The sequence below is a fragment of the Hippocampus bargibanti genome, linkage group LG17, assembly GCF_051943395.1.
Source record: "Hippocampus bargibanti isolate YZ-2025 linkage group LG17, ASM5194339v1, whole genome shotgun sequence".
NCBI lineage: Eukaryota > Metazoa > Chordata > Actinopteri > Syngnathiformes > Syngnathidae > Hippocampus > Hippocampus bargibanti.
Genome location: NC_142750.1, coordinates 13740293 through 13765918, shown reverse-complemented (window position 1 = coordinate 13765918; position 25626 = coordinate 13740293). Strand labels below are relative to the sequence as shown.

Sequence of the window (25626 nt, the reverse complement as noted above, 5' to 3'; positions counted from 1 at the left end):
TTTTTGTTACTTGTAATTGTTTATTTTAACTCATTCCCTGCCATTCACAAATTTATATGGGCATTGAAAATATGACGTAGAGCGCCTGTCCTGAATTTGTTCTCGTTTTGTTGTTTCTTGTTTGGGTGCCGATAAAGCCCTGGCCATGGCCTCTGGCAATATTTTTTTCCTTTTCACAAGGGGGCAGTATATCCTTTTTTTCCATGTTAGCGCTTTGTTCCAGCTTCAGCTCTTGTAAAAGCCCTTGATTATATTGTATTTTGTACAGCCGCCCACATTTCAAGATCATATAGCTCCAGACTCGTATAATTTAGGAATTTACTCTTTTTTCTGTTGAAAGAAGAGAGTCTACAATATCATATGCTGTATTGAAGTTTATGTAGTCCTAAAACTCAATATTCTGTGGGTCTTGGAATTCGAGTGACAATGACAAAAACCCTGCCACTGGAAGGGACACATTGTTTCGCGTGTCTGGCAGTGAATGAGTTAGGAACTATTTCAATGCATCATAGCAAATTTTCTGATATTTTCTGGCATGGAAATATTCCAGCAATGACGTCAGAGTACCTCACCTTAACATGAGTGCCCCTTTGCAGAGGGTTGGGAATTTCTCTTTTCTCCTCACCCCAGCAGCCAAGAATCTTTGAGTTGCACACAATAACCGCTCCGTCTGTGTCATCGTGAAACCGTGGGTTAAAATGCAAAGCCAGGTCTTCTGAATCGTAGCCAAGGTCAATTTGGAATCTGAATAGATTAAGAAATAAATAAAAAGCACTTCAACGCATCCACACCTGATCAATCAACATGATTCTCATCTTTATATGACTGAAAAAGTACTCAATAGCTGGCAAGTGATAACATGCATTTTTTTTTCAATCACCATACAGCACATACAGTACACATACAAAAGAGAAGTATAAAATTATAGAGCCGTTTACCTTTTAGCATCATGTAAAATTTCTCCATTTATTTTCAGACAAGACCCAATTTTAAGGTTTACATTGCTCAGTTCAAATTTCTAAAAAAGCAAGAATAAGAAAGTAGCGTCAGCAAGTTGAAGTTAAAACGTCATCCTATTCAACGTCAAAAAAGCAGCATCAGATAAACTCACCATGGTCATTATGGGATTTGGTTAAGCCACCGAAGGACTGAAAATGCGAGGATGGACGCTCCTGCAACACAAAATTGTGTCCGTATTCATTTTTAGTGCAGTAAGTGTAGAACAGGGGTCGGGAACCATATATGGCTCTTTTGATGATTGCATATGGCTCGCCGATAAATATTACATATTATAACACATATTGTCGTTTTTTTCGCCGTTCATTTCCCGTTGGGGCTGCAGTTGGCGGAAAGCACAATTTTGATTGGATGACACTGACCTAGAATGGCCGAAAGCGCCATGTTGATTGGATGATAGTGGCCGTCATGTTGAAATAGGTAAACGCCCCTTTAAATGAGCCCAAGTTGTGCACTTCAGTGTGAAGGCACCGGAGCATTAGAGGAGAGAAAATGTTCTGATTCTAATTTGCAATGAAACAATACCATCGAATGTCAGTGACATTTTAACAAGCCCCATGTTAACGTTAGCATCGACATACTTCTGCGAGAAGTAGATTGCAGATAGCAAGTGTGGAACCTTATGAGCCGTGTGCAGGCTAGCTAGCAGTAACTTCGCCTCTGGACCGGCAAATTTAATTTCATTCCGATCGTTTTCCTGGATTTTTACCAAACACGAGGAACGGAAAACGTTCCATGTTAACGGTGAGTACTATCACAAAGTTATTTTAAATAATACATTCTGATATTTTGTTGAAAATTGGCCGCGCGTGTGTGTGTGCGCGACGCGAGCGTTTGTATGTGTGCGCGCGCGCGTGCGTGTGGCTCTCGCTGAAAAACATTTCTAAATATTTTACTTTCATGGCTCTCTTAGTCAAAAAGGTTCCCGACCCCTGCTGTAGTAGCTGGAACAGTGAGCACGAGCTGGAGCAACTTTGTCGCTTCAGGAATAGTTTCAATGAGCCAATGAGTTTCTTGGCCAAAAAGCTGAGAAGCTGTCCAGGAGATGTACATTCATCCCTCACCGTTTTTGAGCTATACAGTCCGGTGTTGGTCTTCCTTTAATTATTATCGCCTGCTTTCGTTTGAAAGTCCGGTTTAGAAAATTCTTTCAATTTAGATATGTAATCCTCCATTCTCAAAATAAGCCCAAACAACACGAAAAAAAACGACTGGATGGTTGCACATAACTTGCTAACTGTTTACTGTAGCTTGCTGTCACTAATTCTATTCTGCAGCCGAGGAGTCGCACTTTAAAGCGATATGCAGAAGGACAGCAATGCGGTCTCACTGCAGAGCAAGCCAACACAGTTAGCATGGTGATTGCGCAATCCATGGTGAGGCTCAGCCGGCTGGTGCCTCACCAGTCGTCTCTACTTAGTATTTAAACGATAAATGTGAAAATTCAGCGATTTTGAAAAAAAAAAATTCCAAAAATGGTGAAGTTAAATGGAAAAGAACGTTAAAGTACAAATCACGAAATAAATATAACTGTTTAATGTATTTTTTCATTTGATATTTCCATGATGACAGGTGAGGCACAGCCTCACCTGCCTCCCCTGACTGCACGTCACTGGCCATACTCTCGCAATATATTCATATGTTGACTACAAATCGAACTACATTTCCCACAGCACTGATTGGTCATGTGATCATTTGCAGCAAGTGATGGCAAGTGGGCGTGTCAACTAATTAACATATTGAGTCGTTTGGGTTTTTCCGGGATAGATGGAGGATATTGATTCGCTGTGGCGACCCCTGAAGGGAAAAGCCGAAAGGAAAAGAAGAAGAAGTGGCTTGTGTCTTTCTCTCCATAGCTGAGGGTTTGTCGAACCCATGAGACCGACTCATCGAACCCCTAGGGTTCGACCTAGCCCAGGTTAAGAAGCAGTAATCTGGAGTCACGTGGTTCTGAACATGTATTCAAAGTGTAATTTGAACACGCCCCCTGCTGGGTGTACAAAGACGTATTGCTGGGTGAGAGGCATGGTCGTAGTGCCCGCTACAGCGTCATTCTTATCAACCAGGGGTTTCAATGCAAATACAGTGCGTCGTGTCTCAAAAGGAATTTGAAATAAGTGCGAAAAAACAGGGCAAGGGAACGTTGATTTAACACAAAAACAGGGTCGACAAGTTGCTGTTGTGCATCATTCTTGTAATACATCAGGGCCCTCTTGTGGTCATAAATATACAATGCCAATCGTCCTTACTTTTGACAACGTTTTAATGCTTTGTCGCGTGATTTTATATTAAATATCGTTGATTATATTAATATCACTGTCTTATCAAAAAATTCAATTCACTGTATTAATGACTTTTTTTTATTTTATTGAGAATTTCCATGACGGATTTCCTTTAGCGGAAATGACGTTGGTAAGTAAACAGAGCCGCTGTCATTGGTACACATATATTTCCAATACAACTGGATATAATAGCAAATTACGCGCTGACATAATTGCAAGGAATGCTACATCGGTTTGTGTTTGAGGAACTGACGCTGATTACGCTGAAGATTACCGAGAAAACGAAATGTTGTGATCCACCTGCCGTGCAAGTTCTTGTTCGCAGCTCATTAGCCACGGTTAGCAATTTTCATGCATTCGGCGACGTCATCTGAAGGAAAACCTCCCGATGCTTATGAAATAGTGCATGCCTTTTCCTGATCTTTTTTCATGTATATATATATTCACTTGTCTGTGTCACAGAGCAGCTGCGGTGATCCACTCCTCTGTTTTATAAGAGCGATCTTAATCAGCTTCACTCTCAGCCTCAAAATGTTGATTGTGTTTTAAAATGCGGCGTGCCGGATGAAAACCTTTTGTCAAAATCACCAACAGGTTTTTCCAAGGACACCTGTGAGACTGTATGTTCACAGACATGGACTTTGAACTAGAGGAAGATAACTTGTAAGTTCATCATCCATCAAGTTCTGGTGTTACATTTGAAAAAGATTCACGCATTTTATTGAAAAACCTTTACATCTTACCTGCAATGTCTATCCTCACTTCAAGGTTTTGTTTGTTTTAAAGACAAGTGGTGCATAATTCGAATCTCATTTGTGTTTTAAGAATGAATTATGCTACGAGACCAGCCGGAGTGACAAAGATTAGCAAAATATGTACATGCTGGACTTTGACATGCGAGATATTTAACAGTAATAGAATTCTCACTACCACAGAGGGATACCAACAGTACCAGGGACTGTGTGCCTGAAAAAAGATGCAAATAACCTGATTGGGATAAGCATTGGTGGCGGGGCACAATACTGTCCCTGTCTCTATATTGTTCAGGTAGGTGTGGTTTCAAAAACATAACGGATGACATTTATTGCTGTGTGATTTTTGTCACATTTCAACGTACTGCTAAGTTCTTAGAAATATCTCCTCTGGCCTCTCAGGTGTTTGACAACACACCGGCAGCTCTGGAAGGGATGCTCGCAGCCGGTGATGAAATCACCGGCGTCAATGGTAAACCGGTGAAGGGAAAGACAAAGGCGGAAGTGGCCAAGATGATTCAAGCTGTACAGGTACACTCTACTCTGGAAGTCAATTTTTCTATTTCCTCATAAATTAACATTCACCGACTTGGGCAATAATATGTGTTGCTATGCATATGAAATTGAAATGTGAATATTGTCAGGGAATACACAATATTGACAGCAGTAACATTGCAAAAGAAATCGTTACACCAGAAATGTGCAAAATGAGAAATAAAAGATGACTTACAGGTTTGAGTTCAGCTTTGACTGAGCAAAAAACAGATCCAACGGTGCCAAATGACTTAAGAGTGCAGGGACTTTGCACAACATGTGCAGAGTTGCCGTGTTGTTTTTGCCACCCATTGTTGGCTAGCGGGGAATTTCATGACGTCCTGCATGCGGGGATAAAGATGGGGTTAGCATGTGAAACAACGGATTAACGGATTACCTTTTCCCGTTAAAGAATTTGCGGTGGCGCCCGTACCAGTGATAATTTGTCACTAGACTTATTTTTTTCCCCTCAAAATTGTATTATTTGGAATCACCACATTTTACTCTTCGTACCACAAACACATTTAACAAAGGGTTTATGTCTGTGTAAGCTCTCAGTCGTAAAGGAGTGGTCCATCGATGAAAAGGTTTCTTCAGCCATCATCTGTACTTCTTTGAAGGTGTCGGACGTTTCACTCCTCACCCGAAAAGCTTTGTCAGCGAACGACAATTTTGCTGGTAGCTCTGGCACTAAATATATATATCCCTAATGTCCAGACAACATACTTCTTAGGTCGTTACCACTTAGGCTTAGTCATGCTGATGAGGCGATACCACGACGAATGGAGCAATCAGGGCCAGTCATCAAACATAATCAGTCAGCACAAAAAAAGTAATCAGATTAGCTTCAGGGAATAGTCCACTGCTCCCCTCAACCTTAGAGCAGGGACCTAGGTCTGGCACTGCCACCTCTGAACATCTGTTTTGCCTGCACTGGCAGTTTCGAACAAGAGTTCTAGCTAACTTGATCTATTTGAATTATTCCCGGTTGAACGGGCTCACCGTTTCTGGCTGCCTAGCTAGCTATCTATTGCTATCTATTAGCTGTCTATCTATCTATCTATCTATCTATCTATCTATCTATCTATCTATCTATCTATCTATCTATCTATCTATCTATCTATCTATCTATCTATCTATCTATCTATCTATCTATCTATCTATCTATCTATCTATCTATCTATCTATCTATCTATCTATCTATCTATCTATCTATCTATCTATCTATCTATCTATCTATCTATCTATCTATCTATCTATCTATCTATCTATCTATCTATCTATCTATCTATCTATCTATCTATCTATCTATCTATCTATCTATCTATCTATCTATCTATCTATCTATCTATCTATCTATCTATCTATCTATCTATCTATCTATCTATCTATCTATCTATCTATCTATCTATCTATCTATCTATCTATCTATCTATCTATCTATCTATCTATCTATCTATCTATCTATCTATCTATCTATCTATCTATCTATCTATCTATCTATCTATCTATCTATCTATCTATCTATCTATCTATCTATCTATCTATCTATCTATCTATCTATCTATCTATCTATCTATCTATCTATCTATCTATCTATCTATCTATCTGACTTGGTCTATTTGAGTTATTCGCGGTTGAGTGAACGCTGGCGCATGTGGCCGCCGCTGCTCACCCACAGAAAAACTGAACCTGTGACTGTAAAGTGACCTTGAGAGTTTTGAACGGCGCTGATAAATGAAATTTATTATTATTATTATTATTTATTATTATTATTATTATTATATAAGGCCAGAGCTACCAGCAAAATTTTAGTTTACTGATGAAGCTTTTCGGATGAGGAGCGAAACATCCAACACATTCAAAGAAGTACAAATCACAACTGAAGAAACCTTTTCATTGATTTGTGGTTCATCTTTTTATCTCCTTTGTCAGAGTGAAGCAGTAATCCATTATAACAAATTGCAAGCAGACCCAAAACAGGGCAAGTCTCTGGACATAGGTTTGTGACACCTGACACACCCACCCATTTAATTTATGCCTCCTGATTGCACATCTTAACTAGAAGCACACATTGTATTTCAGTGCTGAAGAAAGTCAAACATCGGCTGGTGGAGAACATGAGCTCCGGCACTGCAGATGCTCTCGGCCTCAGCCGAGCTATTTTGTGCAACGGTAAGGCGATGAAGTCAACTCTTAAATGTGTGTGGCTTTTATTTGATGAATACATGAAACATAGCATATGCATTTAATATGTAGATGGCCTTGTTAAAAGACTGGAAGAACTGGAGAAAACGGCTGAGCTTTACAAAGGTAAAGAAGCAGAATGATGAATATTGTAAAGCCATTTACATTTGGTCTTACGCTCGTGTCATTTTTTTCCCCATGGTAATAATAAGCATATGAATAACTGGCAATCATTTGTTTGATTTTTTGTCCTCACATCATCTTCCGCTTTCCTGCAGGTCTAATGGAGCACACCAAGAGACTCCTCAGAGCCTTTTTTGAGCTTTCGCAAACCCACAGAGGTGAGGACCCGAGTGGACGTTTTCCTCGCTGAGCTTTTACATTCACCTCCTTGATTGTTTCAGCATTTGGAGATGTTTTTTCTGTCATCGGAGTCCGAGAGCCCCAAGCCGCAGCCAGCGAAGCTTTTGTTAAGTTTGCCGATGCTCACCGCAACATCGAGAAGTATGGCATTCAATTGCTGAAGACGATCAAGCCCGTGAGTCCAAGATGGAGTCATGCTTTTTGTTGTGACAAGGAGATAAGAATGGGGAGTTCCTTCGTAAAATATCTCTGAATTCATTTGTACTTCTCTTCGTGCAAGTTAAACCCCATAGGATATATTGTCGCAAAAATGAAGCATAATTCCACATAGAGCCCACAATATAGCGGGAAAGCACTTAAAGGACAACCAACGTCACTTTTTTGTTTCTTAACTGACATCAGAAAATTTTTTTATAGCATCTAAAATACCCAAAACAGGCAGTATGATATTTTTATTCAAATGCAAAACACCAATAAAAATGACTTAAAGTGTCCCAAAACTGCAAAAAATCGAGCTGCGAATAGGGCATTTTCAGAAAGTTCATGACGTCATGCCAAGACGTTTTGCATTGCTTGAGAATCAAAACAATGGCTTCAGATTCGGAGAATATGCTTTCTTGTTACACCTCCAGTTATGAATGATTCAAATAGTTCTGAAGAGGAAAGCATACATGTTTGCCATCGATTAAAGAATTTATTTATTCCATGCCATTTTGAGGCAACATTGGGGAGAAACGATCACCAGAAAAGAGGCACAAAATGGCCACCTCTGTTTCCACAGGCTGAAAAAATCATTTTCTGGAGCTTGGACACCCTCTTCTGGCAGCTTTTGGGTGCAACACAAGGTTTTCAGACCAAACAATACGGCAAAATGCATTGTCGTGATGGAAGGACTGCTACAATGCGTCTTTTTTCGGTCAGGGTGCGTTCCTTTAGTGACGTCACGTACGGACTCGTCACCAACTCAAAAACAAGACTTCCTGAATATTCAGCGTGAGTCTTACAACGTAAAATATAGCTATATGCGGTGGAATCTTTGTAAAATACGCTCAGTATATATTATAGTATATTATAATATATATATATATATATATATATATATATATATATATATATATATATATATATATATATATATATATATATATATATATATATATATATATATATATTTTATTTATAAGCACCTTTCAAACCTCTTAAGGACACTTTACAGTCACAGGATAAGAACAAAGTTTTTTTCTGCCGGTGAACAGCGGCAGCCATTCGCGCCTACTGTCAAGCGCCTACACCTTGAACATACACCTCCATAAACTCATGCCCCCCCCCAAAAATAAATCAGCAGTTCAAATGAGTCTAGTTTCCTTGAGAGTTTTGAAAGGCGCTTATAAATGAAATGTATTATTATTAATCAATGGTTTCATAGCAAATATCATATTAGCCTCAATAACACTCAAATCTGAAAGACTCACGCAATTACACTTGACACAAATGATATTAACTCATTCACTGCCAGACGATGTGCAAAAATGTGTCCACTCCAGTGCCAGGGTTTTTGTAATTTTCATTCAAATACCAGGACCCACCAAATATTGAGTTTTAAACGACAACCGACACCATTTTTGTGTTTCCTGACATCAGAAAAACATTTTATAGCATGTAAAATACCCAAACCACGCAGGCTGATATTTTTAGTCAAACGCAAAACACCAATAAAAATAACTTAAAGTTGCCCAAAACTGCCACTAATGAGCTCCAAACTGGAGAGATTCAGAAAGTCCTGCCCCCATGTTCATGACGTCACATTGGGAACCAGGGTGAATCCGGCAATCCTGGCCCACCCACAAACTGCCTTGCTCCACAATCAAAACAATGGCTTCCAAAAGTTCTGATTCGGAGAAGATGCTTTCTTGTTACTCATCCCGTTATGAATATGATTGAAATAGTTCTGAAGAGGAAGGCATAAGTGGTTTGCGATCGATTAAAAAAAGTCCTTCCGTGTCAATTCGAGCCATATGCAAGCGACGAAACTGGTGAAGGACATGATATATGAAGCATATATGAAGCTCCGTGAGTTAGCAATATAGCATCAACTTCGGTGATATGTGGCATGTAAGGACATGAATATCAAATAATAAGCTACAAGTTGTCAACATCAATGTAGATTGTTTAATGGTTGTGCATGCAAAAAGTTTCAACTTTCAAGATAAAAAGTTGTGAATTTACGTATGAATGGCTTTCTATCCAATGGAGTTCATAATAAGAACATTGCATTATAAGAACATTGTAGTGAATTGCAATTGACATAAAATCGAGAATTTAATCATGGGGTCAAGAAAAGCATTCGTGTTCGATTCATAGAAAAGACTGACTGTCGGACTGATACGTACCAGGTTTGACCGTCATCGATGCGTCCTTTCGGCTACACCAAAGAGCTTGGTCGGTAGAATAATAAATGTTATGGATTACAGGCATCATTCCATCGGGAGAGAAGCTGAACATTTTCAGCCAATTTTTCCTTCAATCATTGAAGGCAGCATAAGAGGTGCATTCAAGGACTTCCAATAAAACAGGACATGGCCGGGTTAAAAAAATGCACTACAGTATCACTTTGTTCTACCTAACAAAAGCTACCTCCATTCCATCAAATGATTCTCAGCAACTCGTGCAGGATAGGCCCTGCTGATTTAAAAAAATCCGCAATTAAATTTAATGCTGAACTGCAAATATATGACATGACAAGCTTTGTTTATGCTGGGCAGATGCTTCATGATTTGAACACCTACCTGCACAAGGCCATACCAGACACAAAGCTCACTATACGCAAGTATCTCGATGTCAAGTTTGAATATTTGGTAAGTTCACCGCATTCTGTCCAATTGTGAAACTTCCAAAGCGCCTCACAGTCAGTTGACACAGAAACACCAAATTAATTTTGTCTTTACAGTCATATTGCTTAAAGGTGAAGGAAATGGATGATGAAGAATACACCAGCATCGTAAGTTACGGTTCACAAATAGAAAAAATCATTTGAGAATGTATGTGCAACTCAAACAGATCGTCGGGATCATTTCACCAATGTTCCTTCTAACAGGCCATGGGGGAACCTCTGTATCGCGTGTGCACCGGGAACTACGAGTACCGTTTGGTGCTACGGTGCCGGCAGGAGGCTCGTGCTCGCTTTGCTAAAATGAGAAAAGACGTCATGGAGAAGATCGAACTTTTGGATCAGAAACATGGTTGGTTAGCGGTTTCTCCTCCCATCCCAATCTAGATTTTATTGAAATCATTTAGTGAGAAATGGACCACCACCAAACTAGGTGATTTTGTGAATAATGAACCGCAAATATGTGGGGCATTGTTGTTATTTATTATCAAAGCAAAAATCCATTCCGTTTGAACTCTTTTTTTTTTCCAACGCCGTGTGATTTGGATTGGAATGGATTCTATTGGATTAGCCTTTATTAGTCTCGCAGTGGAGAAATTTAGATTTCACAGCAGCAAAGTGATGAAAGTAAGAGGAAAGGAAAAGAAGAAGTCAAAAAACAAAATACAGGAGCTGCTGTCAAGGCAGCCACTGACTGTCGCGGCACCATCTTAAAGTCAAAACAAAAACAAAATAAATAATGTGACGCAACACAAAAAACACAGGCAGTCATTCAATCTTAACCACTTTCTGCACCCTCTTTCTTGCATGAAGCAGTTCAAGATGAAAGAGGAGAGGATCAAGGCGTCCTTTTCACAAGTGGATCAGGGACGTCATGGTGAAATGTGCACGTCTGTTGACGTACCAAATGTTGAAAGGAAACACGAAGCTGTAGCATCCATTGACGAAAAGAGATTGTCTCACATCTCCTGTCCCACGTAAATCCACTTCATTTGCAAGCCGCGACAGTTCCGCATATGCTCTGCGCTGACGCTCCTTTCTTGTTTTCACGAGCTCCTCAAGCCATGCATCCATCCAGCCGCAGACTGTCCAACAGCGCCGACCTTTCCGCTGAACAAAGCGGGGCTTTTTTACATGCTGACCATGACATGCGCAAAAAAACACAATCGCTCCAGAGCTGTCCAGTGATGACAGTCAAAGGGCTTCGACATTGCTCCCCAATCAAAAAGAGTGCTGGCATAGTCGTGCTGCTGAAAAGGCGCAACCGCTCAGCACAGTCTCCTCCTTGATGATTGTCATTGCCAAAAATGCAGAAGAACAAACCATATCCATTCCACACGACGCACAACTCAAAGAGACAAAAGGAAACACAAGAACAACACAAAAACAACAACAAAAAAGCAAGACTTGTGACAGCACTTGCTGACGGCTGCCTACTCGGGCGCCATCTTGGACTTCTTTTAACAATCCCTCTCCTCTTTGTCTCATCTAGTCCAGGACATCGTTTTCCAGCTTCAACGCTTCGTGTCGGGCATGTCCCGTTACTACGACGAGTGCTACGCCGTGCTCAAGGAGGCTGACGTGTTTCCCATCGAGGTGGACCTCTCCCGCACGACCATCAACTACAGCAGCTCGTCATTGACTTACACAGATGAAGAGGAGGCGGAGGATTGCACAGGTGGAGCGCAGGAAGAAGGAGCCTACGAAGGCATCCAAGTAGAAAACGGAAGCGAGCAATTGATCGATGATGAATGATTGCCATGATTTTTTTTTTTTTTTTTGGTGCACGTGAAGAAATCCGTCCCTCTTTCGGTCATGTTAACTTAGCGCAGTGAATTTCAGAAAGGAGATCAGCGGCTGAGTTGGGTCAAGACTACTAACATATACTGACTGCGCTAGTACTTTGTGTTCTCTTCATAATGTTGTTCTTGTTTTTTTTAATACTTTGTTCTTGCTGAAAAGCCAACAGAATTTGAATGTTACCGCCGCTGCAGTGGAGAACCCATCTCATTTTCAGCTGTGCCTTCTTATTTAATTTTGTGTCAATATGGCGGGTCAGGATGGGGTGTGTAGTTTGGTTCAGTGATGTTGAATTGTGATTGTTACATTTTTATTTACTATCAAACTGGCTGTTATAACTCTCCTTTTTCTGTTTTGTTGTCACATTTTCAGCTGCGCAACAAGAGATCTGTGCAACAAAAGTATTTCATGAAGATCATGTGTTAGCGTCCACTTCTTGTAACATTGACTTCTCAGGATCTGAACAGTTTGAGGATGCCCGTGTGGTAAAAAAATACAAACACTACTTGTAAATATGAATGTTGAAGGGAAATATTGCTCCGGTATTTTAACTATCAATGTTGTATTTATTCTTTTTCCCTTCTTGCCAAATATGCCGATTCTATAAAAATATTTTAAAGACACAGTTCCCAATGCTCTTTGATTGATCTTTTCCCACAAGGAATAACACATTGTACGTTCATTCGAAAGCTGCTATCATTCGCAGATCAGTCATCCAAGCACACTGCCCACTGAAGACAAGCTTTAACTCTGTTTAGCACTCACCCTTTCATGCCAAAGGAGCCTATCGCTGCAGTCGGCTGGGGGAACCCTGAACTGGTCGCCAGCTAAATGCAGGGCCCACACATTGAAGACAGAATCATTCACACTCACAGCATGGGACAACTTTGAGCAGGTGTCAAACTGAAGATCCAGGGGTCAGAACCCACCATTTTATGTCGCCCGTGAAGAGAAACCAAACATGAACTTCCATCATGATTGCTAAAATCCTGACCAAAATGTCTACTTCTGCTATGGAATAAATAATCGGGAATGTTTTTGTTATCAAACCCCTCATTGCTCTCCATTGCGAGCATAACCTAAAACAGCAACTTTTAATTCAGCTAAATTCACAATGTCGTTGCTTAAGTTACACTTGCGGTAAACTGGAAACCAAGAGAATTTTATTAACCACTGTTTTAAATGTAGTTTTTGCGTACTCATTAACACATTCTAAATGTATTATTATTATTATTATTATTATTATTATTATTATTATTATTATTATTATTATTATTATTATTATTATTATTATTATTATTATTATTATTATTATCCCTACAATTTTTATATATGGTCAGGTATGCATGAAACGATCAAGTGCCCCAGTGGCCTAATGGATAAGGCACTGGCCTCCTAAGCCAGGGATTGTGGGTTCGAGTCCCATCTGGGGTGGAAGTTTTTTCTTTCCCACAGGCTACAGTTTTCAACCATTGTCAACATTTCTCCGCCATTTTAATTAATCGCCGGGTTTCTTGCGCAATAGTAAGACAACGGTGTGACTCATCCCGCAATCACGAGCTCAACAGCTTGCTATTCCTTCTTTTGCCACCTCGCGGATCACTTCGATCAGAAATCACGTCTACGACCGTGTTCCGCATTTCCTTTCCTTGCAGATTTTCCGCTGGAATGCACGCCGGGCTCGCTCTTTCACTCGGTGGAATTATGATATTAAAAAGTTTGTGTGTTATTGTGCTACTCAATACGGCTTTGAATGTCTCCTTCGCAGCCGGGGGTAAGTATTTCATACCAAATTGTACTTTGTGACCTGAGTTGAATCCCTTAAGTGTCTATACTAGGGTCACATGACAACTATGTTTTAAAAACAAGGAGATCCTCCTGTCTCTGAAATGCATTTTTAACTGAAGTTCGATCTTCATACTGACAATAATAAAGAGGACGATATCGTCGTGTGTTTGTGTGTATACACACACAGTATATTACGTGTTTTAACCATTTAGTTGCTACAGAGTCAGAATAAACACTCAAAGTAGTCTCCAGATAGGCTACTTTGTTACTTTACTGTACTTAAGAATACTTTGTTACTTCCTATCATTAGCTGCGTGAGGTGACAACATTTTATAAATCATATCATTAGACCGAAAACTACAACCAGAGTCAAATAAAGCAAGAATAAATCAAAATGAATTGAATATAGAGTACCAGTGTACCTCATATTGTGTCCAGTTAGTCACGATCAGCACTCGCCGCATGTTATCTAAACTTTTTTTCTCAATTAACTTGAGCGAGCATGATTCTGTGTCTCTTCCAGAGTTGACAAGAGCCACAGTGTACTGGGACGCCCAACACAAGACCGTCCTGCTGAAGGACGGGGTCGTAGATTTAAGCGGAGACGCGTATGGCTTCCTAAATGACACCTTGTCCAGTACAGGCTGGAGTGTTCTTGAGATCCGAGCTGGATATGGAGAAACGTCAGTGACTGATGAAATCACATTTTTCTTGGCCGGGTACCTCGAAGGATTTCTCACTGCGCAGTAAGTACGACAGATGTGTCCCCGGATGACGAGCTTGAAAGTTGAATAATTTGCGTTTTGTCTCCTTTCCTATCCAGACAAATGATGGATCACTACACCAACATCTATCCTCAACTCATCCAAGACCCCAAAATCCTGGACCGTGTCCAAAACTTCATCAAGTGAGTCTGCAAGAACAACTGCCGCACCACGAGTTTCTCCAGGCATACGTTATTTTCATGTGACCTTTAAAGGACAACCGACGTCTCCGGACAAGTTGTGTCCATAATTTGTAAAATGGCTTCAAATGACTTCTACTGAGCGTATTTTAATAAGATTCCACCGCATATAGCTATATTTTACGTTTTAAGACTCGCGCTGAATATTCAGCAAGTCTTGTTTTTGAGTTGGTGACGAGTCCGCATGCAACGTCACTAAAGGAACGCCCCCTGACCGAAAAAAGACACATTGTAGTAGTCCTTCCATCACGGCAATGTATTTTGCTGTATTGTTTGGTCTGGGGACCTCGTGTTGCACCCAAAAGCCGCCAGAAGAGGTCGTCCAAGCTCCATATAAGGAATTTATCAGCCTGTGGAAATGGAGGTGGCCACAGAAGGTCGCCATTTTGTGCCTCTTTTTCATTGAGACATCTCCCCTCAATGTTGCCTCATAATGGCACGGAATAAATTCTTGAATCGATTGCAAACATGTATGCTTTCGTCTTCAGAACTATTTGAATCATATTCATAACGGGATGTGTAACAAGAAAGCATATTCTCCGAATCTGAAGCGATTGTTTTGATTCTGCAGCAATGCAAGACGTCTTGGCGTGACGTCACGAACTGGGGCTGGGACTTTCTGAAAATGCCCAATTCGCAGCTCAATTTTTTGCAGATTTTGGACACTAAGTCATTTTTATTGGTGTTTTGCATTTGACTAAAAATATCATACTTCGTGTTTTGGGTATTTTAGATGCTATAAAACGTTTTTCTGATGTCAGTTAAGAAACAAAAAAGTGACGTTGGTTGTGCTTTAAGTGACAACATTCAGCTGCAAACAACATGTGACTCTGCTTGGCTCTCCTAAGGCAGCAGGACTCCTGGACCAGAGCAGAAATGAAAATGAAACAGAGTACTGTCCCTCTATGGAGACACACAGACTTCAAGCTGGAGTTGCGGAATGGGCCAAGAGACAAGGGAAAAAGGTGTTACAAGCATCATCCTTTTTTTCAGTGCAAGATCCATCTAACCATTTTTTAAATTTCACGAGACAAACCATTCATGCTTACAATGACACTGTGGGACAATTTGGAATGAACGTATAAGCCGGAATATCCGGAGAAAACCCACTCAGGGCTGGAGACAACGCCATGCTGGTACTCCGTTAATATAACAATGCACCGTCTGATATGTTAACCATTTGACCAACGTGGCACCCTCAGTGGAAAAATTTAGACCGTGCTTACAACAGTTTTCTTAGGCTGATAGCATGTAGGCTTAGTCATGCTAATGAGGCAAACCAGAAGCACGAATATACCAATAATGGTCATCAGAGTGGAAAGGTAATCAGATTGGCTAATGAGGTGAATCCAGCGCTGGGGATGGACTCTATAAAGGTAATCAGAGTCGAGAGGTAATTATATTGGCTGATGAGGTGAAACCAGAGCCAGGGATAGAACAATAGAAGTAATCAGATTGGCTTCAGGGAGTGGTCCACTGCTCCCCCAACCTTAGAGCAGGGTCCTATCAGATCAGGGGTCTGGCACAGGGACCCTATCAGAGCAGAGGTCTGGCACAACCACCTATGTCCATTAGGGATATAGGGCCAGGGTTACCAGCAAAACTTTAGTTCGCTGACGAAGCTCTTCGGATGAGGATCGAAACGTCTGACACCTTCAAAGAAGTACAGATGACAGCTGAAGAAACCTGTTCCTCGATGGACCACTCTTGTACGACTGAGAGACTGTACAGACGTATTTCCGTGCAGACATTTTTTGAGGGGGAACTTGTTATACAAAGCAAACATCACAGTTTTTAGTCAACGTTTTAAGGGAACAAAAACATTTGCTGATCTGAAAAATATGAACGAGTATTTGCTGACAATTTTGGGGAAGTACAGCAAACACGTTTGACAAGAATGCAAACGTTGTCATTTTTACAGACAATCAAAATTGGCAATATGCACATTTTGCCGTCATTTTATTTTCCCGTGATTCATGCGCATGACTTTTACGTTATCGGACTCCTTGTTTTCGAATAGCCAAACATCTGCTGTAATTCCCACAGACACTGTCGCAGTTTGCCATTCAGTTCCTGAACGCAGTCGGGGACCTGCTGGACCTGATCCAGGCCTTGGCCCCCACCTCCTCTCACTTTCAACTTCCAGGGATGGGACACTGCTCGGCACTCATAAAGGTCAGGGACCAAAAGGGGAGCTTCATTAAAACAAACAAACTTGTGACATTCTATTGGCAATTTTTAACTTTTGGGGTGGGTGGCGTCATTGAACTAAAAAAAAAAAAAAAAAAAAACACCCAACTATATGTCATCATATTAGATTTTGTTTATATCAGGTTATTTCTGCACACTTAGCGTTGAAGCAAGATAACCTAACAGGTTTTTGGAACGTGAAAGGAAGTCAAAGGCCACGGTTTGGGCACGCGTGCATGAGGTAATATCTTCCTTTCCTTTCCGTTTTTCCCTTCATAGGGTCATCACAGCGAATCAGTTGCATGTTTGTTTTGGCCAAGCTTTTACATCGGATGCCCTTCCTGACACAACCCTCTGTATTTATCCGGGCACGGTTAGGGCATGTGTGCACTAGGTAAAATATAATGTTTTAAAATCCTCACTTGGTGTTCCCTCTCATTATCAGATTCTCCCGGGCTTTGAGAACCTCCTCTTCGCCCACTCCAGCTGGTTCACGTACACGGCCACCATGCGGATCTACAAATATTGGGATTTCCACATCGCTGAACCCCACACGGCCACCGGGAAGCTCTCTTTCAGCAGCTACCCCGGTAGGCAGGAGGAATTCTCCAGTCCATTTAAACAATAGCAAAGTAGAGCAGCCTCTTCCCATGAATGTCTTTCTCAGGTTTCCTAATGTCCCTTGATGACTTCTACCTCCTGGGAAGTGGACTCATGATGACCCAGACCACCAACAATGTTTTCAACTCATCCCTCTTTGACCAAATCAGCCCCAAAAGTCTGCTGGCTTGGCAGAGGGTTCGACTGGCTCACAGCTTGGCTCGTACGGGGGAGGAATGGGCCAAAATTTTCTCTCAGTACAATTCTGGTAAGCGGACAATCCGAATCACAATCATCTTTATTGGCCAAGTATGTAGAACACACAAAGAGGATACTCACAAAGGCTAATCTAATCTAATTCCTCAATGTAAGTGGTATCTCTCAGGAACAATTGAAACAATGTGAAAGGCATCAAGCAGAGCTAAAGTGATCAGTGGTAGAATAAAGTCCGATAACAGTTGTACTGTTGGTGCAAAAAAAATCAGTGAATCATTTTAAAGTGATCAGTCGCCGTATTTGTAGTAATGTAGCCAAAGGGGGCACAAGCCAGTGTCTTATTGTGCCGGTCCCAAGCCCGGATAAATACAGGGGGTTGTGTCAGGAAGGGCATCCGACATAAACATTTTTGCCAAAACAAATATGCGAATCAAATCTATGAATCCCATACCGGATCGGTCGAGGCCCGGGTTAACAACGGCCGCCATTGGTACTGTTGACCTTCATGGTGCCAGTGGAAAATGGACTACTGTTGGTCGAAGAAGGAGAGGAGGGAGGTGTGCCCGGAGGAAAAGAGAGAGATGGAACGCCAAGAGTATAGACTAAGAGTAGGAACTTTGAATGTAGGAACAATGACAGGTAAAGGTAGAGAGCTCGTTGACATGATGCAGAGAACGAAGGTAGACATACTGTGTGTCCAGGAGACCAGGTGGAAAGGGAGCAAGGCTAGAAGCTTAGGGTCAGGGTTTAAGTTGTTCTATCATGGTGAAGACAGAAAGAGAAATGGAGTTGGGGTTATCTTAAAAGAGGAGTTTGTTAGGAATGTCTGAGTCTGAAGCTAGAAATTGAAGGTGTGATGTTCAATGTTGTTTGTGGGTATGCCCCACAAGTAGGATGTGAGCTGGCGGAGAAGGAGGAATTTTGGTTGGACTTTGATGAAGTCATACAGACCATCCCGAGAAGTGAGAGGGTTGTAATTGGTGGAGACTTCAATTGACATGTTGGCGCAGGAAACAAAGGTGATGGGTAGGTTTGGACTCCAGATAAGGAACGCTGAAGGACAGATGGTGGTTTACTTTGCTAAGAGAATGCAAATGGCTATTGTGAATACTTTCTTTCAGAAGAGACAGGAACACAGGGTGACCTATAAGAGTGGAGGCAGAAGTACACAGGTAGACTACATTTTGTGTCAACGGCGCCATCTAAAGGAAATCAGTGACTGCAAAGTAGTGGTTGGTGAGAGTGTAGCCAGACAGCATAGGTTGGTGGTGTGTAGGATGACGCCGGCAGTGAGGAAGATGAAGAAACCAAAGACTGAAGTGAGGACAAAATGGTGGAAGTTGAAAAAGGAAGAGTGTTGCATGACAATTAGGAAGGAGGTAAGACAAGCACTGGGTGGGCAAGAGGTCCTTCCAGATGACTGGCAAACTACAGCGAACATAATCAGAGACACAGGTCGGAAAGTACTTAGTGTATCGAGTGGAAGAAAGGTAGATAAGGAGACTTGGTGGTGGAATGGGGAGGTGCAGGAGTGTATAGAGAGAAAGAGGTTAGCAAAGAAGAAGTGGGACACTGAGAGGACGGACGAGAGTAGACAGCAGTACAAGGAGATGCAGCGCACGGTTAAAGTAAAGGTGGTAAAGGCCAAACAAGAGGCTTATGATTACTTATATGCTCGGCTGGACAGCAAGGAAGGCGAGACTGATCTTTACAGGCTGGCGAGACAGAGAGACAAAGATGGTAAGGACCTGCAGCAGGTTCGGGTGATTAAGGATAGAGATGGCAATGTATTAACAGGTGCCAGTAGTGTGATGGTAAGATGGAAAAAGTACTTTGAAGAATTGATGAATGAGGAAAATGAGAAGGAACAAAGAGTAGAAGACGTGACTGTTGTGGACCAAGACGTAGCAAGGATGAAGTGAGGAGGGCGCTGAAGAGGATGAAGGGGGGAAAGGCACTTGGGCCTGATGATTTACCAATCGAGCTATGGAAGTGTCTTGGAGAGGTGGCGGTGGTGTTCCTGACTGGGTTATTCAACAAGATCTTACATGGTGAACAGATGCCTGAAGAATGGAGACAAAGTGTACTCGTGCCCATTTTTAAGAACAAAGGAGATGTGCAGAGTTGTACTAATTACAGAGGAATAAAGTTGATGAGCCATACAATGAAACTCTGGGAAAGAGTAGTTGAAGCGAGACTAAGAGCAGAAGTGAACATTTGTGAGCAGCAGTATGGCTTCATGCCAAAAAAGAGTATGACAGATGCAATGTTTGCTTTAAGAATGCTGATAGAGAAGTACAGAGAAGGTCAGAAGGAATTGCATTGTGTCTTTGTAGATCTGGAGAAAGCGTATGACAGGGTGCCCAGAGAAGAGCTGTGGCATTGCATGAGGAAGTCTGGAGTGACGGAAAAGTATGTTAGAGCGGTACAAGACATGTATCATGACTGTAAGACAGTTGTGAGGTGTGCTGTCGATATGACTGAGGAATTCAAGGTGGAGGTGGGACTCCACCAGGGGTCAGCTCTGAGCCCCTTCTTGTTTGCTATGGTGATGGACAGGCTGGCAGACAATATTAGACAAGAATCTCCTTGGACCATGATGTTTGCAGATGACATTGTGATCTGTAGTGAGAACAGGGAACAGGTGGCGGAGAAACTAGAGCTGTGGAGATATGCCCTGGAAAGGAGAGGAATGAAGATCAGTCGCAGCGAGACGGAATATATGTGTGTGAATGAGAGGGATCCAAGTGCAAGAGTGATGCTACAGAGAGAAGAGATAAAGAAGGTGGACGATTTTAAGTACTTGGGGTCAACTGTCCAGAGCAATGGAGAATGTGGAAAAGAGGTGAAGAAGCGTGTCCAGGCAGGCTGGAGCGGCTGGAGAAAAATGTCAGGTGTGATGTGTGATAGAAGGGTTTCAGCTAGGATGAAAGGAAAAGTGTATAAAACCGTGGTGAGACCAGCCGTGATGTTTGGACTGGAGACAGTGCCACTGAAGAAAAGACAGGAAGCAGAGCTGGAGGTAGCAGAGCTGAAGATGATGAGATTTTCTTTTGGAGTGACCAGGTTGGATAGGATCAGGAATGAGTACATTAGAGGGACAACTTATATTAGAGGCTTTGGAGATAAAGTCAGAGAGGCCAGACTGAGATGGTTTGGACATGTCCAGAGGAGAGAGAGTGACTATATCGGGAGAAGGATGCAGAGTCTTGAACTGCAAGGCAGGAGACCGAGAGGAAGACCGAAGAGGAGGTTTATGGATGCGGTCAAAGAGGACATGAAGGTAGCTGGTGTGAGAGAAGAGGATGCACAAAACCGGGATAGATGGAGGACATTGATTCGCCGTGGCGACCCCTGAGGGGAAAAGCCGAAAGGAAAGAAGAAGTCGCCGTATTTTTAGTAAAACAAGTGTGCAATTATGCAGATGTCCTTGAGCGCCTCAAAGTGTCTGGTGCTGTAGATTTTATAGGTCAGTCACAGTGGTTCAAGTGAGTACAGAGCTGGAGCTACAATGATTATAACGCAATGCTGTTCCACAGAGTTGTGCAAAATTGCAAAGGGGCACTATACAGTTAGATTTGGGTTACTGTTTGAGAGTTTTGAAAGGCTCTTATAAATGACATTTATTATTATTATTATTATTATTATTATTATTATTATAAATATCTGCTGGATTTGCTGCACATGGATCGGTAGCGCCTGCCTGAGAGGAGTAGCTGGAAAAGGTTGTGTGCAGGGTGCGAAGGATCCAGTAGGCAATGTTTATCTCATCTCATTTTCCGTACCGCTTCTTCCTCATGAGGGTCGCGGGGGTTGCTGGAGCCTATCTCAGCTGTCTTCGGGCACGAGGCGGGGGACACCCTGAATTGGTTGCCAGCCAATCACAGGGCACACAAAGACATACAACAATCACTCTCACACTCACACCTAGGGACAATTTGGAGTGGTCAATCTGCCTGCCATGCATGTTTTTGGAGTGTGGGAGGAAACCGGAGGACCCGGAGAAAACCCACGCGGGTCCGGGGAGAACATGCAAACTCCACACAGGGAGGCCGGACCGGGAGGCCGGACCGGGACGCGAACCGGCGACCTCTGCACTGTGAAGTCAATGTGCTAACCACTCGACTACCGGGCCGCCCCGCAATGTTTATTTATTTATTTATTTATTCATTTATTGTAATCTTCAAATGTCCGTTCCAGGTACGTACAACAACCAGTACATGGTGTTGGATAGAAGCAAAGTGAAGCTAGGCTACGGCATTTCAGATGGCGCTTTAACTGTGGTGGAACAGATCCCCGGGCTAGTGGAATACTCAGATCAAACACAAGCACTACGCCAAGGTAACAAATAAACATTGTTTGATAACGCTTTTTTTAGATCCTGGTATGTGAATAATCCATCTGTTTTGCTGTCCATGTTAAGTGCTTTCTTACATCTTCAGCTGTTGTTAAAGCGCTATATAAATCAATATGTATATGTATTGTATTGTTTTTGTTTACCTCCCACCTGCCCTCGCAGGCTACTGGCCGTCTTACAACGTTCCTTTCCACCCAAACATCTACAAGCTGAGTGGATATGACGTGATGTGGCAGGAATTTGGGGAGGATTTTTCCTATGATCTTTGCGCAAGAGCCAAGATCTTCCGTCGTGACCAAGCTAGTGTCAAGGACCTTGATTCGTTGAAGCACATCATGAGATTCAACGGTGAGTTTTTTTTGGGCTTGGATTTGAATGTATATCCGAGGGTTCACCGACACACAGCCAGAGAGCTAGGAAAGCTTGTCCTGCAATTAATCTGGGAGGGTGTGGTCCAAGGTCCAAATGAAGTCTGCCAACTTTTTTCTTCTTCTCAGACTACAAAAACGACCCATACTCTGAAGGTAATCCGTGCAAGTCCATCTGTTGCCGCAAAGACCTAAAGACAGAGGAACCTTCACCAGGCGGTTGCTATGACACCAAGGCAAGTCCCATGGGAGTCATTCTAAATGACTAAATGCACCTCTTGAACTCTTTTTTTGAATTTTATTAGGTAAAGGTATTTATTTATTTATTTTTCTGCGAGCAGGTGACAGATTTCCGAATGGCGGAGGAGTTCAGGGCAGAAGCGGTGAATGGGCCGACGACACAGGGTGGACTCCCACCGTTCACGTGGGATCACTTTAGCAACTTCAGCCATCTGGGTCTGCCACAGTACTACAATTTCACCTTCGTCACGATGAGGCCGCTCCTTTTCCACCCTTAACCGATCAGCCGGCAAGGGAACTTGCGGCTCTTAAAAGGCATTCAGAAGGAACCACATGGTGACTTCTTAGACAATCAATAAGTTGTGATTATGGCTATGAAACAAAATTATAATAGGATATAATTTAATGCAATGACTTTTGTATATATTATAGACCTTTTATTTTCAGGTGTATAAGGCGCACCAAAAAGCCTTTATTTCCTTCAAAAGCTGACCGCGCGCCTTGTATGTGAAGTAATATTGAGCCACAACAGGTCTCGCAACTGTAGAAGTAATGTGTGTGTGTGTGTGTGTGTGTGTGTGGTGTGCCTTATGTATTTATACATTATATTTGGGGCATATTAACTAAGAAAGACTGTGCAATACTTATTGGGGGTTGAATGTTATTATTGTGATAAAATGTCTCCCAGCACGGACGGTGTTTGTTTTAATTTCAAAAATTTTAGTCATACGGTTAAAATAGTCAGTCAATGTGCAGTCTTACACGACACAAAGATGTCTCAGGGTTAAGTGAGTCTGGATCTTCCATGCCTTGAACTTAGAGGTTTTGGAAGTTCTATAATTAGATTTTATAAAATGGCAGATTTTTGCCATTCAATATGTTTTTTTGTGTGTTTTTCATGATGGATCAAGCCATTAGCTCCATGCTGGACTCTCAGGGCTGTGCGTCGGTTTCGACTTCCAGTATGCGTTGCAATGTACGGTACGGGTCAAAACTTAGGTTTTATGGATGAGGATAGATATTTATATGTGCGACCATTAAACACTAATGTCACTGTTTTACCCGTACCTTCACATCTTTGGTGGTTATGCGGTTGGAAAGTATATTCTTTTATTCCTCCGCACCTGTTACGGTAACTGACAATACTTTCATCGTTACCAGTCGTCCAGCGCACCATCATGTGAAAAGAAGAGTATCGTTTAAGCCCCATGATTCGATCTGGGGAACTGATGTTCCAGAACAATTCAAACACCATACCACGGGTAGTAAGGTAATGTTAGCTCTTTTTCCACAAATTGGAATGGCTAAAAACATGCTACGAATTGAAACAATTGATTACAGATTTCAAGTGTTTGTAAATGCCAGCTTGAAAGTGTTTCAGGGTTTCGGAAATTTACATCCACAATTTCATTTTGGCGCAGTGCTCCACGTTGGTCGCATTTGACGAATGAAGTTTCAAAGTTGGATTTTTTTTGCTGTCCTGTCTTTTATTTTGCACTGCATATATGAAGTAGTGTATATAGGTGAAGTTTTAACCATTTCCCGCCCATGTGACTGTCGGCATATTTGTTTTTTTCAGGGAAACAATTTAACAAGGGTCACTGTATTAGCATTTATTGATAACCTAGTTTTGTTTTTTTCGCTAATATATCAGTCACATAATACGGGTTGACAGAACGGACATCTACATGGAATTCCCAATGTGAAGTCAGGAACTTTGGTTCATTGAAACCGACAGAGAATGACCATTTGTCTCCCGGGACATATGTATATGCTGCCTTTCATAGCATTCACCCCTTCCTGTGAAATGGAGGAACTGAAACGTCTGTCAGGCCCCCCGCGTTATTATCATATAAGAGTGATGCACGAGGTCTTTTTTTCTATTTGCATTTGTACAAGCTACTCCTGCCGCTTCCAGAGATGACCAATAAGAACTGTCTTCCTGGCACAACATGGGACAACCTTGTCAAGGCCTGCATCCGAGTTTTTACCAAAACCCGACCAGAACCCCCAACACGTGAGAAGAACACAGCAATACCCCCCTTTTTTAAATTGGCATCATTCTGCTGCTATTCACACACAAAATAGCCTAGAAAATCCATCAAACATTGTTCTTTGTTAATAGAATGTTAATAGAGGGTTAATATTTGTTGATATGCCATCTAACAATATCATAATGACAATTTTGAGCTACAAATGGCGTTTTCCTTTTTATAATACATTTCATTTATAAGCGCCATTCAAAACTCTCAAGGACACTTTACAGTCACATAATTTTTTTGTGTGGGTGAGCAGCGGCAGCTATTCGCGCCAGCGTTAAACTTGTCCTTTCATGTGTTCCCAAATAGAGTTGACCCCAGTTTTCCTTCAGAGAAGCACGTCGCCAGCAGCTGCAAAGGCAGACCTGGATATCGCTTTGAATCAGGTTCTGTGTATTGTGGTGATTTTGACCATCCTGAGGTCCATTGTGGCTTTAGCTCTCTGGTTCATCATATACAGACGACAGAGCAGACTCGGTAGAAACTCGGGTATGTGTGGAATTCCATAGTATCCATCCAGCGGAAATACAGATATGTATTTTGTTCATTGACATCTAAATTAATTCCGCCCACATTCTCAAAACACGTTCTTTCGGGAACAAACACACTAAATGTGATGTGTTTTTGTTCGGTTCTAATTCCTGTTTCTCATCTGGTTCGGAGTTCAACGAAGTTTTGTGATGAAATACCAGCGGGGACGATAGAGGGGAAAGCGTGGAGGTATCCGCATTAGGCTCGCGGCTAGCCCTCACCGGCCCTCCATCCCTACCATTACGCTGGCTAACGTGCGCTCACTGGACAATAAAATGGACTACATCAGACTTCTCCGCTCAACTTCCAAGACCGTGGGTGAGTGTTGTGCCCTTGTGTTTGTGGAAACATGGCTGACCGACAGCATACCGGACAGTGCCATCCAGCTAGCCCGGGCTAACTAGCTTCCGGGCAGACAGAGCGCTCATCGAGGGGGGGGAGACTCGCGGCGGGGGACTCTGTGTCTACATCAGTGATGCCTGGTGCCGCAACGCTGTTGTGGTATGCAAAC

At 42.0% G+C, this 25626-nt stretch overlaps 4 protein-coding genes and 1 non-coding gene across 6 annotated transcripts in view; 4 read left to right on the top strand and 1 right to left on the bottom strand.

Annotated features, from left to right (window-relative positions):
* The window catches only part of LOC148885880 (galectin-1-like), a 14558-nt gene extending 431 nt beyond the window's left edge, over positions 1 to 14127 (bottom strand). The window contains exons 1-5 of one of the 2 annotated variants that reach the window (XM_089019496.1): positions 14033 to 14127; positions 4782 to 4926; positions 1112 to 1172; positions 939 to 1018; positions 573 to 744 (exon numbers count right to left, since the gene is read on the bottom strand). In XM_089019496.1, coding sequence (XP_088875622.1) covers positions 573 to 744; positions 939 to 1018; positions 1112 to 1120 — 261 coding nt within the window. In that variant the 5' untranslated portion in view covers positions 1121 to 1172; positions 4782 to 4926; positions 14033 to 14127. Of the gene's footprint in view, positions 1 to 572; positions 745 to 938; positions 1019 to 1111; positions 1173 to 4781; positions 4939 to 14032 lie in introns of those variants that run through there. The other variant, XM_089019498.1, reaches the window with a different exon arrangement.
* On the top strand, positions 3442 to 12447 carry pick1 (protein interacting with prkca 1). The gene is made up of 13 exons (XM_089019493.1): positions 3442 to 3637; positions 3894 to 3962; positions 4235 to 4346; positions 4454 to 4582; positions 6521 to 6587; positions 6671 to 6760; positions 6845 to 6898; positions 7051 to 7113; positions 7177 to 7310; positions 9898 to 9990; positions 10083 to 10133; positions 10230 to 10374; positions 11515 to 12447. Exons 2-13 carry the CDS (start codon positions 3922 to 3924, stop codon positions 11775 to 11777), a joined length of 1242 nt encoding a protein of 413 aa, XP_088875619.1. The 5' UTR covers positions 3442 to 3637; positions 3894 to 3921; the 3' UTR covers positions 11778 to 12447.
* On the top strand, positions 13184 to 13256 carry trnar-ccu (transfer RNA arginine (anticodon CCU)). Its single transcript has one exon. It is a non-coding gene; the product is annotated as a tRNA-Arg (tRNA).
* plbd1a (phospholipase B domain containing 1a) lies at positions 13355 to 23235 on the top strand. The gene is given in 12 exon segments (XM_089019492.1): positions 13355 to 13596; positions 14134 to 14356; positions 14434 to 14517; positions 15423 to 15490; positions 15493 to 15539; positions 16621 to 16749; positions 17210 to 17354; positions 17432 to 17632; positions 21781 to 21921; positions 22100 to 22285; positions 22435 to 22541; positions 22647 to 23235. Coding segments are annotated over 12 exon segments (1614 nt in total). The 5' UTR covers positions 13355 to 13490; the 3' UTR covers positions 22824 to 23235.
* An 891-nt stretch (positions 23236 to 24126) lies between these two features.
* LOC148885878 (uncharacterized) lies at positions 24127 to 25143 on the top strand. The gene is made up of 2 exons (XM_089019499.1): positions 24127 to 24562; positions 24894 to 25143. Exons 1-2 carry the CDS (start codon positions 24466 to 24468, stop codon positions 25091 to 25093), a joined length of 297 nt encoding a protein of 98 aa, XP_088875625.1. The 5' UTR covers positions 24127 to 24465; the 3' UTR covers positions 25094 to 25143.
* Positions 25144 to 25626: the final 483 nt, after the last annotated feature.